Source organism: Salmo salar, chromosome ssa18 (genome assembly GCF_905237065.1).
Source record: "Salmo salar chromosome ssa18, Ssal_v3.1, whole genome shotgun sequence".
Classification (NCBI taxonomy): domain Eukaryota; kingdom Metazoa; phylum Chordata; class Actinopteri; order Salmoniformes; family Salmonidae; genus Salmo; species Salmo salar.
Genome location: NC_059459.1, coordinates 74,411,794 through 74,426,326, shown reverse-complemented (window position 1 = coordinate 74,426,326; position 14,533 = coordinate 74,411,794). Strand labels below are relative to the sequence as shown.

Below are 14,533 nucleotides of genomic sequence, written 5' to 3'. Positions count from 1 at the left end.
TCCTCTCTCTCTCTCCTCTCTCCTCTCTCTCTCTCTCCTCCTCTCTCTCTCTCTCTCTCTCTCCTCTCTCTCTCTCTCCTCCTCTCTCTCTCTCTCCTCCTCTCTCTCTCTCTCCCTCCTCTCTCTCTCCTCCTCTCTCTCTCCTCCTCTCTCTCTCTCCTCTCTCTCTCTCTCCTCCTCTCTCTCCTCCTCCTCTCTCTCTCTCCTCCTCCACCTCTCTCTCTCTCCTCCTCTCTCTCTCTCTCCTCCTCCACCTCTCTCTCTCCTCCTCTCTCTCTCTCTCCTCCACCTCTCTCTCTCTCTCCTCCTCCTCTCTCTCTCCTCCTCCACCTCGCTCTCTCCTCCTCCACCTCTCTCTCCCTCTCTCTCCTCCTCCACCTCTCTCTCTCCTCCACCTCTCTCCTCCTCCACCTCTCTCTCTCTCCTCCTCTCTCTCTCTCTCTCTCCTCCTCCACCTCTCTCTCTCCTCCTCCACCTCTCTCTCTCCTCCTCCACCTCTCTCTCTCCTCCTCTCTCCTCCTCCACCTCTCTCCTCCTCCACCTCTCTCCTCCTCCACCTCTCTCTCTCTCTCCACCTCTCTCTCTCTCCTCCTCCACCTCTCTCTCTCCCCTCTCCTCTCTCTCTCTCTCCCCTCTCCTCACCCCTCTCTCTCTCCCTCTCCACCTCTCTCTCTCTCCCTCTCCACCCCTCTCTCTCTCCCCTCTCCACCCCTCTCTCTCTCCTCCTCCACCTCTCTCTCTCTCCTCCTCCACCTCTCTCTCTCTCCTCCTCCACCTCTCTCCTCCTCCACCTCTCTCCTCCTCCACCTCTCTCCTCCTCCACCTCTCTCCTCCTCCACCTCTCTCTCTCCTCCACCTCTCTCTCTCTCTCCACCTCTCTCTCTCTCTCTCTCTCTCTCTCTCTCCTCCTCCACCTCTCTCTCTCCTCCTCCACCTCTCTCTCTCCTCCTCCACCTCTCTCTCTCCTCCTCCACCTCTCTCTCTCCTCCTCCACCTCTCTCTCTCCTCCTCCACCTCTCTCTCTCCTCCTCTCTCCTCCTCCACCTCTCTCCTCCTCCACCTCTCTCTCTCCTCCTCCCTCTCTCTCTCTCCACCTCTCTCTCTCTCCTCCTCCACCTCTCTCTCTCCCCTCTCCACCCCTCTCTCTCTCCCCTCTCCACCCCTCTCTCCCCTCTCTCCCCTCTCCACCCCTCTCCCCTCTCCACCCCTCTCCCCTCTCCACCCTCTCCCCTCTCCACCTCTCTCCCCTCTCCACCCCTCTCTCTCTCCCCTCTCCACCCCTCTCTCCTCTCTACCTCTCTCTCCTCTCTCTCTCTCTCTCCTCTCTCTCTCTCTCCTCTCTACCTCTCTCTCCTCTCTACCTCTCTCTCTCTCTCCACCCCTCTCTCTCCTCTCCACCCCTCTCTCTCTCTCCCTCTCTCTCTCCCCTCTCCTCTCTCTCTCTCCTCTCTCTCTCTCTCTCTCCTCTCTCTCTCTCCCTCTCTCTCCTCCTCCACCCCTCTCTCTCCTCTCTCTCTCTCTCCACCTCTCTCTCCTCCTCCACCTCTCTCTCTCCTCCTCCACCTCTCTCTCTCTCTCTCTCTCTCTCTCTCTCTCTCTCCTCCTCCACCTCTCTCTCTCCTCCTCCACCTCTCTCTCTCCTCCTCCACCTCTCTCTCTCCTCCTCCCTCTCTCTCTCTCCTCCTCCTCCTCCTCCTCTCTCCTCCTCTCTCTCCTCCTCCACCTCTCTCTCTCCTCCTCTCTCCTCCTCCACCTCTCTCCTCCTCCACCTCTCTCCTCCTCCACCTCTCTCTCTCTCTCTCCTCTCTCACCCTCTCCCCCTCTCCACCTCTCTCCCCTCTCCACCTCTCTCCCCTCTCCACCCCTCTCCCCTCTCCACCCCTCTCTCTCTCCCCTCTCCACCCCTCTCTCCTCTCTACCTCTCTCTCCTCTCTACCTCTCTCTCCTCTCTACCTCTCTCTCCTCTCTACCTCTCTCTCCTCTCTACCTCTCTCTCCTCTCCACCCCTCTCTCTCCTCTCCACCCCTCTCTCTCTCTCTCCTCTCTCTCTCTCCCCTCTCTCTCTCCCCTCTCCTCTCTCTCTCTCCCTCTCTCTCTCTCCCTCTCTCTCTCTCTCTCTCCCCTCTCTCTCCTCCTCCACCCCTCTCTCTCCTCTCTCTCTCTCTCCACCTCTCTCTCCTCCTCCACCTCTCTCTCTCCTCCTCCACCTCTCTCCTCCTCCACCTCTCTCCTCCTCCACCTCTCTCTCTCTCCACCTCTCTCTCTCTCCACCTCTCTCTCTCTCCTCCTCCTCTCTCTCTCCTCCTCCACCTCTCTCTCTCTCCCCTCTCCACCTCTCTCTCTCTCTCCTCTCCACCTCTCTCTCTCTCCCCTCTCCACCTCTCTCTCTCTCTCCTCTCCACCTCTCTCTCTCTCCCCTCTCCACCTCTCTCTCTCTCTCCTCTCCACACCTCTCTCTCTCCTCTCCACACCTCTCTCTCTCCTCTCCACACCTCTCTCTCTCTCCTCTCCACCTCTCTCTCTCTCCTCTCCACCTCTCTCTCTCTCCTCTCCACCCCTCTCTCTCTCCCTCTCCACCTCTCTCTCTCCCCTCTCCACCCCTCTCTCTCTCCCCTCTCCACCCCTCTCTCTCTCCCCTCTCCACCCCTCTCTCTCTCCCCTCTCCACCCCTCTCTCTCTCTCCCTCTCCACCCCTCTCTCTCTCTCCCTCTCCACCCCTCTCATCCTCCCTCTCTCTCTCTCCCCTCTCCACCTCCACCTCTCCCTCTCTCCTCCTCCACCCCTCTCCCCTCTCCACCCCTCTCCTCAGCTCCGTGCGGGCCAGTCGACAGTGGCTGATCTGGTTTCCAGCAAGCCCTGCCCTAAAAGCCGGAAGCCTGGATTGGGTATGGGCAACGGGGGCGGAGCCTCTCTCCAGAGGAAAGGAGACTCGCTGGCCAATCAGGACACATGCGTGTCTGCACTCAGAGGTGAGGGGAGGGGTTTATCTCAAGCATTTACATTATTAGAGAAGTGTAAACTAAATAAATGATTTTGGTTGTCTTTTCTCTCTCTGAGTCATGCTGCCAGTGAATATTTGTATCATTACAGACAATCACACGTGAATAATATCTTGACTAGTCATGCTGTGGTGAGAGTACAGGGCCATTTGACTCTGTCTCCTTCTTTGCAGCGCTGAGACAGATCATACTGACCAGTGGAACTCTGCTGAAGGAAGACGTACACAAGGTCAGTTGTGTGTGTGTGGTATTCTTCTATAAACCTTCCCCATCGTGTTTGTTTACTGTGTGTGTGTGTGTGTTAATGTTCTCTCTCTTCCCCCAGCGTCTCCACGACGTCGTCCTCCCGTTGTGCGTACGCCTGCAGCAGCAGCATGGGGGAGACTGTGGGACCGGGGCTGTTAGTGGTCAATACGGTAGTGCCCTCCCTCGTAGGGAGTTGTACCATCTGCTCCTAGCCCTGGTCCTAGTGCCCCCACCTCGATGGCCCCCACCCCTCACCTGTACGGTGTCCATACTCAGTCACGGACGCAGGGATAGGAGCCTGAAGGTAGGGGGAAATATGCAAGCAGGGACCCCACACACACACACTGGATGCAGCCTTTAGGTATGGATGGAGGGAGGTTAGATGGGTAGGTAGGGAGGGAGAGTAGAAGGGTGGGTATGGGGGAGGGAGGGAGGGAGAGTAGAAGGGTGGGTGGTGGTGGTGGGGGGAGGGAGGGAGAGTAGAAGGGTGGGTGGTGGTGGGGGGAGGGAGGGAGAGTAGAAGGGTGGGTGGTGGTGGGGGGGAGGGAGGGAGGGAGTAGAAGGGTGGGTGGTGGTGGTGGGGGAGGGAGGGAGAGTAGAAGGGTGGGTGGTGGTGGGGGGGAGGGAGGGAGGGAGTAGAAGGGTGGGTGGTGGGGGGGGAGGGAGGGAGAGTAGAAGGGTGGGTATGGGAGGAGGGAGGGAGAGTAGAAGGGTGGGTATGGGAGGAGGGAGGGAGAGTAGAAGGGTGGGTGGTGGTGGGGGGGGAGGGAGGGAGAGTAGAAGGGTGGGTGGTGGTGGGGGGAGGGAGGGAGAGTAGAAGGGTGGGTGTGGGGGAGGGAGAGTAGAAGGTTAGGTATGGGGGAGGGAGAGTAGAAGGGTAGGTATGGGGGAGGGAGAGTAGAAGGGTAGGTATGGGGGAGGGAGAGTAGAAGGGTGGGTGGTGGTGGGAGGGAGGGAGGGAGAGTAGAAGGGTAGGTATGGGGGAGGGAGAGTAGAAGGGTAGGTATGGGGGAGGGAGAGTAGAAGGGTAGGTATGGGGGAGGGAGAGTAGAAGGGTAGGTATGGGGGAGGGAGAGTAGAAGGGTAGGTATGGGGGAGGGAGAGTAGAAGGGTAGGTATGGGGGAGGGAGAGTAGAAGGGTAGGTAGGGGGGAGGGAGAGTAGAAGGGTGGGTGGTGGGGGAGGGAGAGTAGAAGGGTGGGTGGTGGTGGGAGGAGGGAGGGAGAGTAGAAGGGTAGGTATGGGGGAGGGAGAGTAGAAGGGTAGGTATGGGGGAGGGAGAGTAGAAGGGTAGGTAGGGGGAGGGAGAGTAGAAGGGTAGGTAGGGGGAGGGAGAGTAGAAGGGTAGGTAGGGGGGAGGGAGAGTAGAAGGGTGGGTGGTGGTGGGAGGGAGGGAGAGTAGAAGGGTAGGTATGGGGGAGGGAGAGTAGAAGGGTGGGTGGTGGTGGGAGGAGGGAGGAGAGTAGAAGGGTAGGTATGGGGGAGGGAGAGTAGAAGGGTAGGTATGGGGGAGGGAGAGTAGAAGGGTAGGTATGGGGAGGGAGAGTAGAAGGGTAGGTAGGGGGGAGGGAGAGTAGAAGGGTGGGTGGTGGTGGGAGGGAGGGAGAGTAGAAGGGTAGGTATGGGGAGGGAGAGTAGAAGGGTGGGTGGTGGTGGGAGGGAGGGAGGGAGAGTAGAAGGGTAGGTATGGGGGAGGGAGAGTAGAAGGGTAGGTATGGGGGAGGGAGAGTAGAAGGGTAGGTAGGGGGAGGGAGAGTAGAAGGGTAGGTAGGGGGAGGGAGAGTAGAAGGGTAGGTATGGGGGAGGGAGAGTAGAAGGGTAGGTATGGGGGAGGGAGAGTAGAAGGGCAGGTATGGGGGAGGGAGAGTAGAAGGGTAGGTATGGGGGGAGGGAGAGTAGAAGGGTAGGTATGGGGGAGGGAGAGTAGAAGGGTAGGTATGGGGGAGGGAGAGTAGAAGGGTAGGTATGGGGGAGGGAGAGTAGAAGGGTAGGTATGGGGGAGGGAGAGTAGAAGGGTAGGTATGGGGGAGGGAGAGTAGAAGGGTAGGTATGGGGGGAGGGAGAGTAGAAGGGTAGGTATGGGGGAGGGAGAGTAGAAGGGTAGGTATGGGGGGAGGGAGAGTAGAAGGGTAGGTATGGGGGGAGGGAGAGTAGAAGGGTAGGTATGGGGGAGGGAGAGTAGAAGGGTAGGTATGGGGGAGGGAGAGTAGAAGGGTAGGTATGGGGGAGGGAGAGTAGAAGGGTGGGTGGTGGGGGGAGGGAGAGTAGAAGGGTGGGTGGTGGTGGGAGGGAGGGAGGGAGAGTAGAAGGGTAGGTATGGGGGGAGGGAGAGTAGAAGGGTAGGTATGGGGGAGGGAGAGTAGAAGGGTAGGTATGGGGGGGAGGGAGAGTAGAAGGGTAGGTATGGGGGAGGGAGAGTAGAAGGGTAGGTATGGTGGGAGGGAGAGTAGAAGGGTAGGTATGGGGGAGGGAGAGTAGAAGGGTAGGTATGGGGGGAGGGAGAGTAGAAGGGTAGGTATGGGGGGAGGGAGAGTAGAAGGGTAGGTAGGGGGAGGGAGAGTAGAAGGGTAGGTATGGGGGAGGGAGAGTAGAAGGGTAGGTATGGGGGAGGGAGAGTAGAAGGGTAGGTATGGGGGAGGGAGAGTAGAAGGGTAGGTATGGGGGAGGGAGAGTAGAAGGGTGGGTGGTGGGGGAGGGAGAGTAGAAGGGTGGGTGGTGGTGGGAGGGAGGGAGGGAGAGTAGAAGGGTAGGTATGGGGGAGGGAGAGTAGAAGGGTAGGTATGGGGGAGGGAGAGTAGAAGGGTAGGTATGGGGGAGGGAGAGTAGAAGGGTAGGTATGGGGGAGGGAGAGTAGAAGGGTAGGTATGGTGGGAGGGAGAGTAGAAGGGTAGGTATGGGGGAGGGAGAGTAGAAGGGTAGGTATGGGGGAGGGAGAGTAGAAGGGTAGGTATGGGGGAGGGAGAGTAGAAGGGTAGGTAGGGGGAGGGAGAGTAGAAGGGTAGGTATGGGGGAGGGAGAGTAGAAGGGTAGGTATGGGGGAGGGAGAGTAGAAGGGTAGGTATGGGGGAGGGAGAGTAGAAGGGTAGGTATGGGGGAGGGAGAGTAGAAGGGTAGGTAGGGGGAGGGAGAGTAGAAGGGGCAGGTATGGGGGAGGGAGAGTAGAAGGGTAGGTATGGGGGAGGGAGAGTAGAAGGGTAGGTATGGGGGGAGGGAGAGTAGAAGGGTAGGTAGGGGGGAGGGAGAGTAGAAGGGTGGGTATGGAGGGAGGGAGAGTAGAAGGGTAGGTATGGGGGGAGGGAGAGTAGAAGGGTAGGTAGGGGGCTAAATGTGTCCTGGTGTTTTGTTGGTCTGTGTTTAAGCAACCAAGTAAACATTTCTCCTACCTCATCAATTACACTTGAAATAAAAACATACTAATATACACACACAACTACACCACACACTAACTGATATAACACACGCCCCATATTTATAAACTGGGTGGTTGTAGCCCTAAATGCTGACAGCTGTGGTATATCAGACCGTAAACCATGGGTATGACAAACATTTATTTTTACTCCTCTAATTACGTTTGGAACCAACAGCCATAAGGCATCTCAGGGGTTTGTGGACCCCTTGACTTTTCCCTCATATTGTTACATTACAGCCTTATTCTAAAAGGGATTAAAAACAATTGTTTCCCCTCAATATACACGCAATACCCCATAATGAGAAATCATAAACAGGTTTTTAGATTCTTTTTATGCAAATAGTTTATTATCACATTTACATAAGTATTCAGACTCTCAGTACTTTGTTGAAGCACCTTTGGCAGTGATTACAGCCTTGTGTCATCTTGGGTATGACGATACAAGCTTGGCACACCTGTATTTGGGGAGTTTCTCCCATTCTTCTCTGCAGATCCTCTAAAGCTCTGTCAGGTTGGATGGGGAGCGTCGCTGCCCATCCAACCTGTGCCTCGACATTCAGAGACTTGTCCCGAAGCCACTTCTGCTGGCTGTGTGCTTAGGGTCGTTGTCGTGTTGGAAGGTGAAACTTCGCCCCAGTCAGGTCCTGAGTGCTTTGGAGCAGGTTTTCATCAAGAATCTCTATGTACTTTGCTCCATTCCTCTTTCCATCAATCCTGACTAGTCTCCCAGTCCCTGCCACTGAAAAACATCCCCACAGCATGATGCTGCCACCACCATGCTTCATCGTAGGGATGGTGCCAGGTTTCCTCTAGACGTGACGCTTGGAATTCAAGCCAAAGAGTTCAATCTTGGTTTCATCAGACCAGAGAATGTTGTTTCTCAAGTTCTAAGAGTCTTTAGGTGCCTCCAGGCGGGCTGTCATGTGCCTTTTACTGACGAGTGGCTTCCATCTGGCCACTCTACCATAAAGGCCTGATTAGTGGAGTGCTGCAGAGATGGTTGTCCTTCTGGAATGTGATCTCATTTCCACAGAGGAACTCTGGAGCTCTGTCAGAGTGACCATTGGGTACTTGGTCACCTCCCTGACCAAGGCCCTTCTCCCACGATTGCTCAGTTTTGCCGGGCGGCCAGCTCTAGGAAGAGTCTTGGTGGTTCCAAACTTCTTCCATTTAAGAATGATGGAGGCCACTGTGTTCTTGCACCTTCAATGCTGCATATTTTTTTTTATGGTACCCTTCCCCAGATCTGTGCCTTGACACAATCCTTTCACGGAGCTCTACGGACAATTCCTTCGACCTCATGGCTTGGTTTTTGCTCTGACATGTACTGTCAACTGTGGGACCTTATACAGACAGGTGTGTGCCTTTCCAAATCATGTCCAATCAATTGAAATTACGACAGGTAGACTCCATTCAAGTTGTAGAAACATCTCAAGGATGATCAATGGAAACAGGAAGCACCTGAGCTCAATTTCGAGTTTCATAGCGAAGGATCTGAATACATATGTAAATAAGGTATTTCATTTTTTTATAATTTTTTTGCTAAATAATTCTTAACCTGTTTTTACTTTGTCATAATGGAGTATTGTGTGTAGTAGATTGGTGAGATTTTATTATTTTTATATATATATTTTTTTTTTCTTCATTTAATGCATTTTAGAATAAGGCAACATAATGTAGAAAAGGGGGAGGGGTCTGAATACTTTATGAATGCACTGTATTTAAAGGAAAACGCTACTCAAACTATCTTTTGGTGTTTCTTTCAGTCGTCCACTGTTGATATAGTCTCAAAATGTTTTGCAGGTCAGCAATCAAGTTTTCAAGATGTATCACTTTCAAAATAGAGAAATGTGAATAAAAGGAATGTTTTGAGAGTCAACAAGAGTTTAGTTGTCATGTTAAACTCAGGCTGTTGACTAGTTAGACAAGTTTAGAGATAGTCTGGGAAGATTTGTATATATCGTAGGAGTATTTTCCACGTGTACTGATATTTTCTCCTTTTTGTTAGCTCAGGCAAATGTGTGTCCATAGTGAAATGTACTGGACTAGTGACTGTTGGAATGCACTTGCTTACTGATCTTACTCTCCATCTGTTTGTCCCCCTCTCCTCAGGTCTCCTCCTTCTGCACTGAGGCCCTGGCCATATGCAACTCCCTTCTCCACCCCCGCACCCCATCCCTCTGCCTCCCCCTGCCCCCCCTCACCCTCAAACCCAGCCCTGCCGCCTCCCTCCTCACCCCTTCCCAGGCCTCCAGCCTCACCCTCCCCACTCTCCTCGGAGGGCCCTTCCCCGGCCGACACTCACTTGGCCTAGGCCACACCCTCCTAGGTTCCCTGGACAACCACCTGTCTCTGGTTCCTCCGGGGCTCTCTGGCCAGGGCTCTACCCCAGGAGACCTGCTCCTTTCCCCCCATCAGGGCGAGCTGGCAGGGCTGGGGCTCTCAGAGGGCCAGAGACCCGTCTTCATCCGTTACGACAAAGAGGAAGCGGAGGATGTGGAGATTTCACTAGAGAGCGACTCAGACGATAGTGTTGTCATCTTCCCACGGGGGATGCTGATGTTGGAGAACCAAGATGGCACCAGCACCGTGGCCAATCTCCCCGTGTCTTCCTTAGTACCAGGTGGGGTCACTCTCCCCGTACCCGGTCCAGGGGACGACCCAGGCGGGGACATCTCCCTCCCCCTCGCCAATGACCTCCCCTCCACCTCCCTCCCTCACCCTCTCCTCCCCTCCTCCTCCGCTCCTAACTCAATCAACTCATTCCCTCCAGCTCCACTAGCCTCTCTGGTTCCCCCCCTCAACTCCACCGGCGTGACCCAGCTCGGTGCTCCCTCTGTGGGGCTAGGAGTTGGGGCTGACTCCCTCCCTGGAGCCCAGCTCCAGCAGATGTTGCTTCAGGGCCAGCCACCAGCCCCAGGTCAACCCACACCACTAGGTCTCCCCATACAGGTAAAATCACAAAGAAATGTGAGTTATAGATATCTCATTAAAAGCAAGTCTGTGAAGCGGTAGATCTGTTTAGTTTTGTACACCAGATTTAAATAGCAGAAAATAGTATATTTTGGGTTATTTAAAAGATATGTGGTACAATGGTTCTCTACACTATGCATTGCTTGTTTCATTACATGGTCCGACAGATGTTTTTAGAGATGCACCAGCGTTAGAACCCTTTAAAGTGTTCTACCTCTGTCTACAGATGCTCCAGAACCAGCTAGCTCAGCCCAGCAGAGCCCTACAGCAGCAACAGGCCAGTGAGGAAGATCATTCTGTTATTAATATCAACAGCTCTGATGAGGAAGAGGAGGAGGATGAAGAGATGGAGGATGAGGATGAGCTGGGAGAGGAGGAGGATGAGGAGGGGTTGGAGGATGAAGAAGAGGAGGAAGAAGGGAGCGATTTCCCTGATGAAGAAGAAGAGTTTTATGGAGAAGAGTTTGATGACTATGAGGAGGAAGAGGGGGAGGAGATGGAGGAGGAGGAAGAAGAGGAGGAGGAAGAGGAGGAAGAGGAAGGAGAGATCAGGCCATTGGACAGAGAAGGGAGGAGAGGAGGAATGGGGAGGGAGGAAGGAGAGGTGCTCAGAGAAGTGCCGGAGGATGGAGGGATGGGCGGATTCTGTGTGGAGGGAGAGATGGAAGGAGGTATAGAGGAGCTGGGGACTAACAGAAGGGTGTATGGGGAAGAAGGGGTGAAGGCTCAGGAGGTAGAGAGCATCGGCGTGCTGGAGGAAGAGAGGGAGGGAGAGGAGGATGACGCTGATGGAATGAACGACCCGACAATGCCTCAGATTCTGTGTGTGACGGGCGGAGCTCTGGAAGAGAGGGAGGAGCTAGGGGAGGGGCATGGGCAGGAAGTGGGGTCATGTGAGCAGCAGGGAGCCGATCGTCCAGAGGCAACGCCCTCTTCTGAAGGCCCCGCCCCTCAACACAAACAGGAGGCGGAGCCTGCACAGGAAGTGAGGGTGGGCGGCAGCGACCAGCCATCCAATCAGGGAGAAGAACCAGCAAAACAGGGCGGGGACTCTGCCAAAGAGGAAGTTAAGCCATCAGCAGCTCCGAGCGAGACAGAGGGGGAGGAGCCTGAACGAGAGAAAGGAGGCGAAGAGGGAGAGGAGGATGGAGAAGAGGATGGGAGAGGGATGAAGAGGAAGAGGGAGGGAGAGGAGGAAGGAACAGGACAGGGCACAGAGAAGAAAAAGGTAAGAACTCTTTCTCAGACCATCCTTAACCAATCACATTACAAGTCTTTTAGCTTATTTTACAAGCTACACATTGTTTCATGAGTGACTTCCTTGGACATGGTTTGTGTGTAGATACAGTGAGCTCCATAAGTCTTGGGACAGTGAATGTTTTTTTTTGTCTCTACTCCAGCACTTTGATTTGAAATGATATAATGACTATAAGGTTAAAGTGCAGACTGTCAGATTTAATTAGAGGTTAATTGGATGCTACTATGATTACGGATAATCCTGAATGAATCGTGAATAATAATGATGAGTGAGAAAGTTAGAAGCTCAAATATCATGTCCCCCCCCAAAAATGCAACCTCCCCAGTTCTTGTAATGGTGACAGGTTAGCATGTCGTGGGGGTATGATATAAAATGCTAACCTCCCCAGTTCTTGTAATGGTGACAGGTTAGCATGTCGTGGGGGGTATGATATAAAATGCTAACCTCCCCAGTTCTTGTAATGGTGACAGGTTAGCATGTCGTGGGGGTATGATATAAAATGCTAACCTCCCCAGTTCTTGTAATGGTGACAGGTTAGCATGTCGTGGGGGTATGATATAAAATGCTAACCTCCCTAGTTCTTGTAATGGTGACAGGTTAGCATGTCGTGGGGGTATGATATAAAATGCTAACCTCCCTAGTTCTTGTAATGGTGACAGGTTAGCATGTTGTGGGGGTATGATATAAAATGCTAACCTCCCCAGTTCTTGTAATGGTGACAGGTTAGCATGTCGTGGGGGTATGATATAAAATGCTAACCTCCCCAATTCTTGTAATGGTGACAGGTTAGCATGTCATGGGGGTATGATATAAAATGCTAACCTCCCTAGTTCTTGTAATGGTGACAGGTTAGCATGTCGTGGGGGTATGATATAAAATGCTAACCTCCCTAGTTCTTGTAATGGTGACAGGTTAGCATGTCGTGGGGGTATGATATTTGTGCATCTAACTTTCTCACTCATCGTTATTCACGGTTCATTCAGGACAACCTGTAACCATGGTAGCATCCACATTAATGTAGAAGTGTTTAGAAACATATGATAATAAAAGTGACTCCAAATTGACACAATACATTATTTACCATTCATTTCTATTGGGCACAAAGTAATCTGAAACCAAAACAAACAGCAAATGGATCTAACAAGTTTGTAGAGTCACAAGCTTGATGTATCATTGCGTGCTAGGAATATGGGACCAAATATTAAACTTTTCACAACATTAATAAACAGAAGTGAATTTGTCCCAATACTTTTGGTCCCCTAAAATGGGGGGGGACTATGTATAAAAAGTGATGTAATTTCAAAACGGTTCACCTGATATGGATGAAAATACCCTCAAATAAAGCTGACAGCACTTTAACCTCAGTCATTGTATCATTTCAAATCCAAAGTGCTGGAGTACAGAGCCAAAACAACAACTGTTACTGTCCCAGTACTTTTGGAGCTCACGGTATACCAAGTATCTGTTTTTAGATACAAAATGTTAGTTAATGACTGTTGTCCAGTTCCTCAGCCACAAAATAATGTAAATCTAACCGCTCTTGTTCTCTCCCTTTCTGTCTCTCTCTCGTTCTCTTTCTGTTTTCTCTCTTTTTCTGTCTCTCTCACACTCGCTCAGTTGGATGAAGAAGTCATGGCGTCCATGTTGGCTGATTTTGTAGCCTGCCCTCCGGACGACGAGGAAAAAGGTCCCTCAGCATCCAACCTCCCCTCTTAAAGATGTCCAGCCAGGGCTTCGTCACAAAACCATCAGAACAACTTCATTTCTACCCCCCTCTTATAGTCTCACATAAGGTTTCAAAATTCTCAGGTTTTCACGAAATCTCAGTTGTGAAGACTCTGAAAATCGGGAGGGAATAAGCAGGAAATCTTCCCATCACAATTTCTGGAAAACCTGTGTATTTTGAGAAAGTTACCGCTGCATTTGGCATCCGTCTCACACATGTATTCATTACCAACCTGCAACTTAGACAATGTTGAAAACCATGAACATTTCCAACGTGAAAATTGCCATATAGTCTCTGTATGACTTGTTGTTTATTTCATCTAAAATCGACTTCCACACTCTTTTAGATGTTGGAAAGGGACTGTTCCTGAAATAAAAATGACCTTTCAACTTCCAGGAAAGTGAAAGCATTTGTAATACACTCTGGACTCCATATTAAATTCATATTATATATATAAAATAAAGAAACACCAGTTAGTTTACATCAACCTTAAAGTCTTGGACATGAAATGATGTAAAGACTGCAGCTCTTCAGTAGTGCTGTGTGGTATCCTACAGTTAGTGAGTGTAGTCGTGGTGGTGGTAGTATTGCTGTGTGGTATCCTACAGTTAGTGAGTGTAGTTGTGGTGGTGGTAGTATTGCTGTGTGGTATCCTACAGTTTAGTGAGTGTAGTCGTGGTAGTATTAGTAGTAGTGTGGTTTTGGTCTCCTATCATGTTCATGTTTTTGAGGTCTTATATACAGTATCCATTTTTTTGTTATAAAATAAATAAACTTGAAAGACAACTGCTGAAAGTCTTTCTTGATGTATCAGATGAAGTTTGACTTTGGGAACTCACTACCTACTGTTAGTATGAATGCTTCATTTAGGTTTCACTGTAAGAGGGGTTTTTTTCAGCCTACGTGCTACTCTGTACTTTTTCAAACAGGAAGTGTGTTGAGTGCTGTGCAATATCTAGCATATTAGTCTGCAATGCAGGCCAAGCTGTGATCATCTTATTACTCAAAGCATAATCTCTCGTGGACAGACATCGTAAAGATTTTAGTTCTGGGCTAACCAAGATTACTCATAGCAGAAATATCAGTAGACATGCTAAAACTATGTGGAATCATGGGGCATCTTGACTGAAAGGTCCTGGAAATGTCTGTGTGACCAGTATTACTCGAAGAGGAACTATTGACGATGATAAACCAATGATAAGCGCAAGTGGCAAGAAGCCAATGGAAGGATGTTCACTAGTAGACAATCCAGTACCATGTTGACACTAGGTTATAACCTGGGGCATCTTGACCGAAAGGTCTTAAGTTCTTCATGAAGTGTGACTGTTGTTTCTGTGTCTTCACCCATTTTGTGTAGTGTGTGTGTCCAGCTTCCTCTATCGCTCTGAGTTGGGCCAGTCGAGTGCTAGGAACACATCTGTTCCTAGGTTGGTTGGAGATGTGACAGACAGACGGTCAATGTCTCTCACACGCACACAAACTCTGGGGATGACGTCACCATTTGGTGCTTCTAGAGAGTTTAGGCTGCAGATTTGGTCTGAGTGGAGCAGAACGGAACAGCTGTGTTCTGTAGAACACTACAGAATGTTTCAGAATGATGGAATGTTTAGAACAGACATGATTCTAATCCACAGGATGGAGAAGATCTTGTCAATTCTACACATGACAAAATAGAACTTCCAGTCTCTCCCACTTGTACTAAACACACACGGCAGACAATCTATAGATATTCTCAGACCACATCTTAGATAGCATCCTTGTCTCATAGACTAGATGTAACATAGTAAACTAAGTCTGGAACACTCAAGTTAGTATGTTATGTTACATTTGGTAGGGTTACATAAGACAGAAGTTTACTTAAGGCCAAAACGAAAGTAGGGTGGTTGGACGGTTGTGTGTATAACGCCAACGTCTAGCAACCCA

At 51.2% G+C, this 14,533-nt stretch overlaps 1 protein-coding gene across 3 annotated transcripts in view; it reads left to right on the top strand.

Moving 5' to 3' along the window:
• Positions 1-13,396, top strand: part of LOC106577888 (proline-, glutamic acid- and leucine-rich protein 1-like) — a 33,339-nt gene extending 19,943 nt beyond the window's left edge. For all 3 annotated transcript variants that reach the window (XM_014156318.2, XM_014156320.2, XM_014156317.2), the window contains exons 11-16: positions 2,810-2,969; positions 3,173-3,228; positions 3,325-3,549; positions 8,766-9,605; positions 9,853-10,854; positions 12,502-13,396. In XM_014156318.2, the coding sequence (XP_014011793.2) occupies positions 2,810-2,969; positions 3,173-3,228; positions 3,325-3,549; positions 8,766-9,605; positions 9,853-10,854; positions 12,502-12,600 (2,382 nt within the window). In that variant the 3' untranslated portion in view covers positions 12,601-13,396. The remainder of the gene's footprint in view (positions 1-2,809; positions 2,970-3,172; positions 3,229-3,324; positions 3,550-8,765; positions 9,606-9,852; positions 10,855-12,501) is intronic.
• The last annotated feature ends 1,137 nt before the right edge of the window (positions 13,397-14,533 follow it).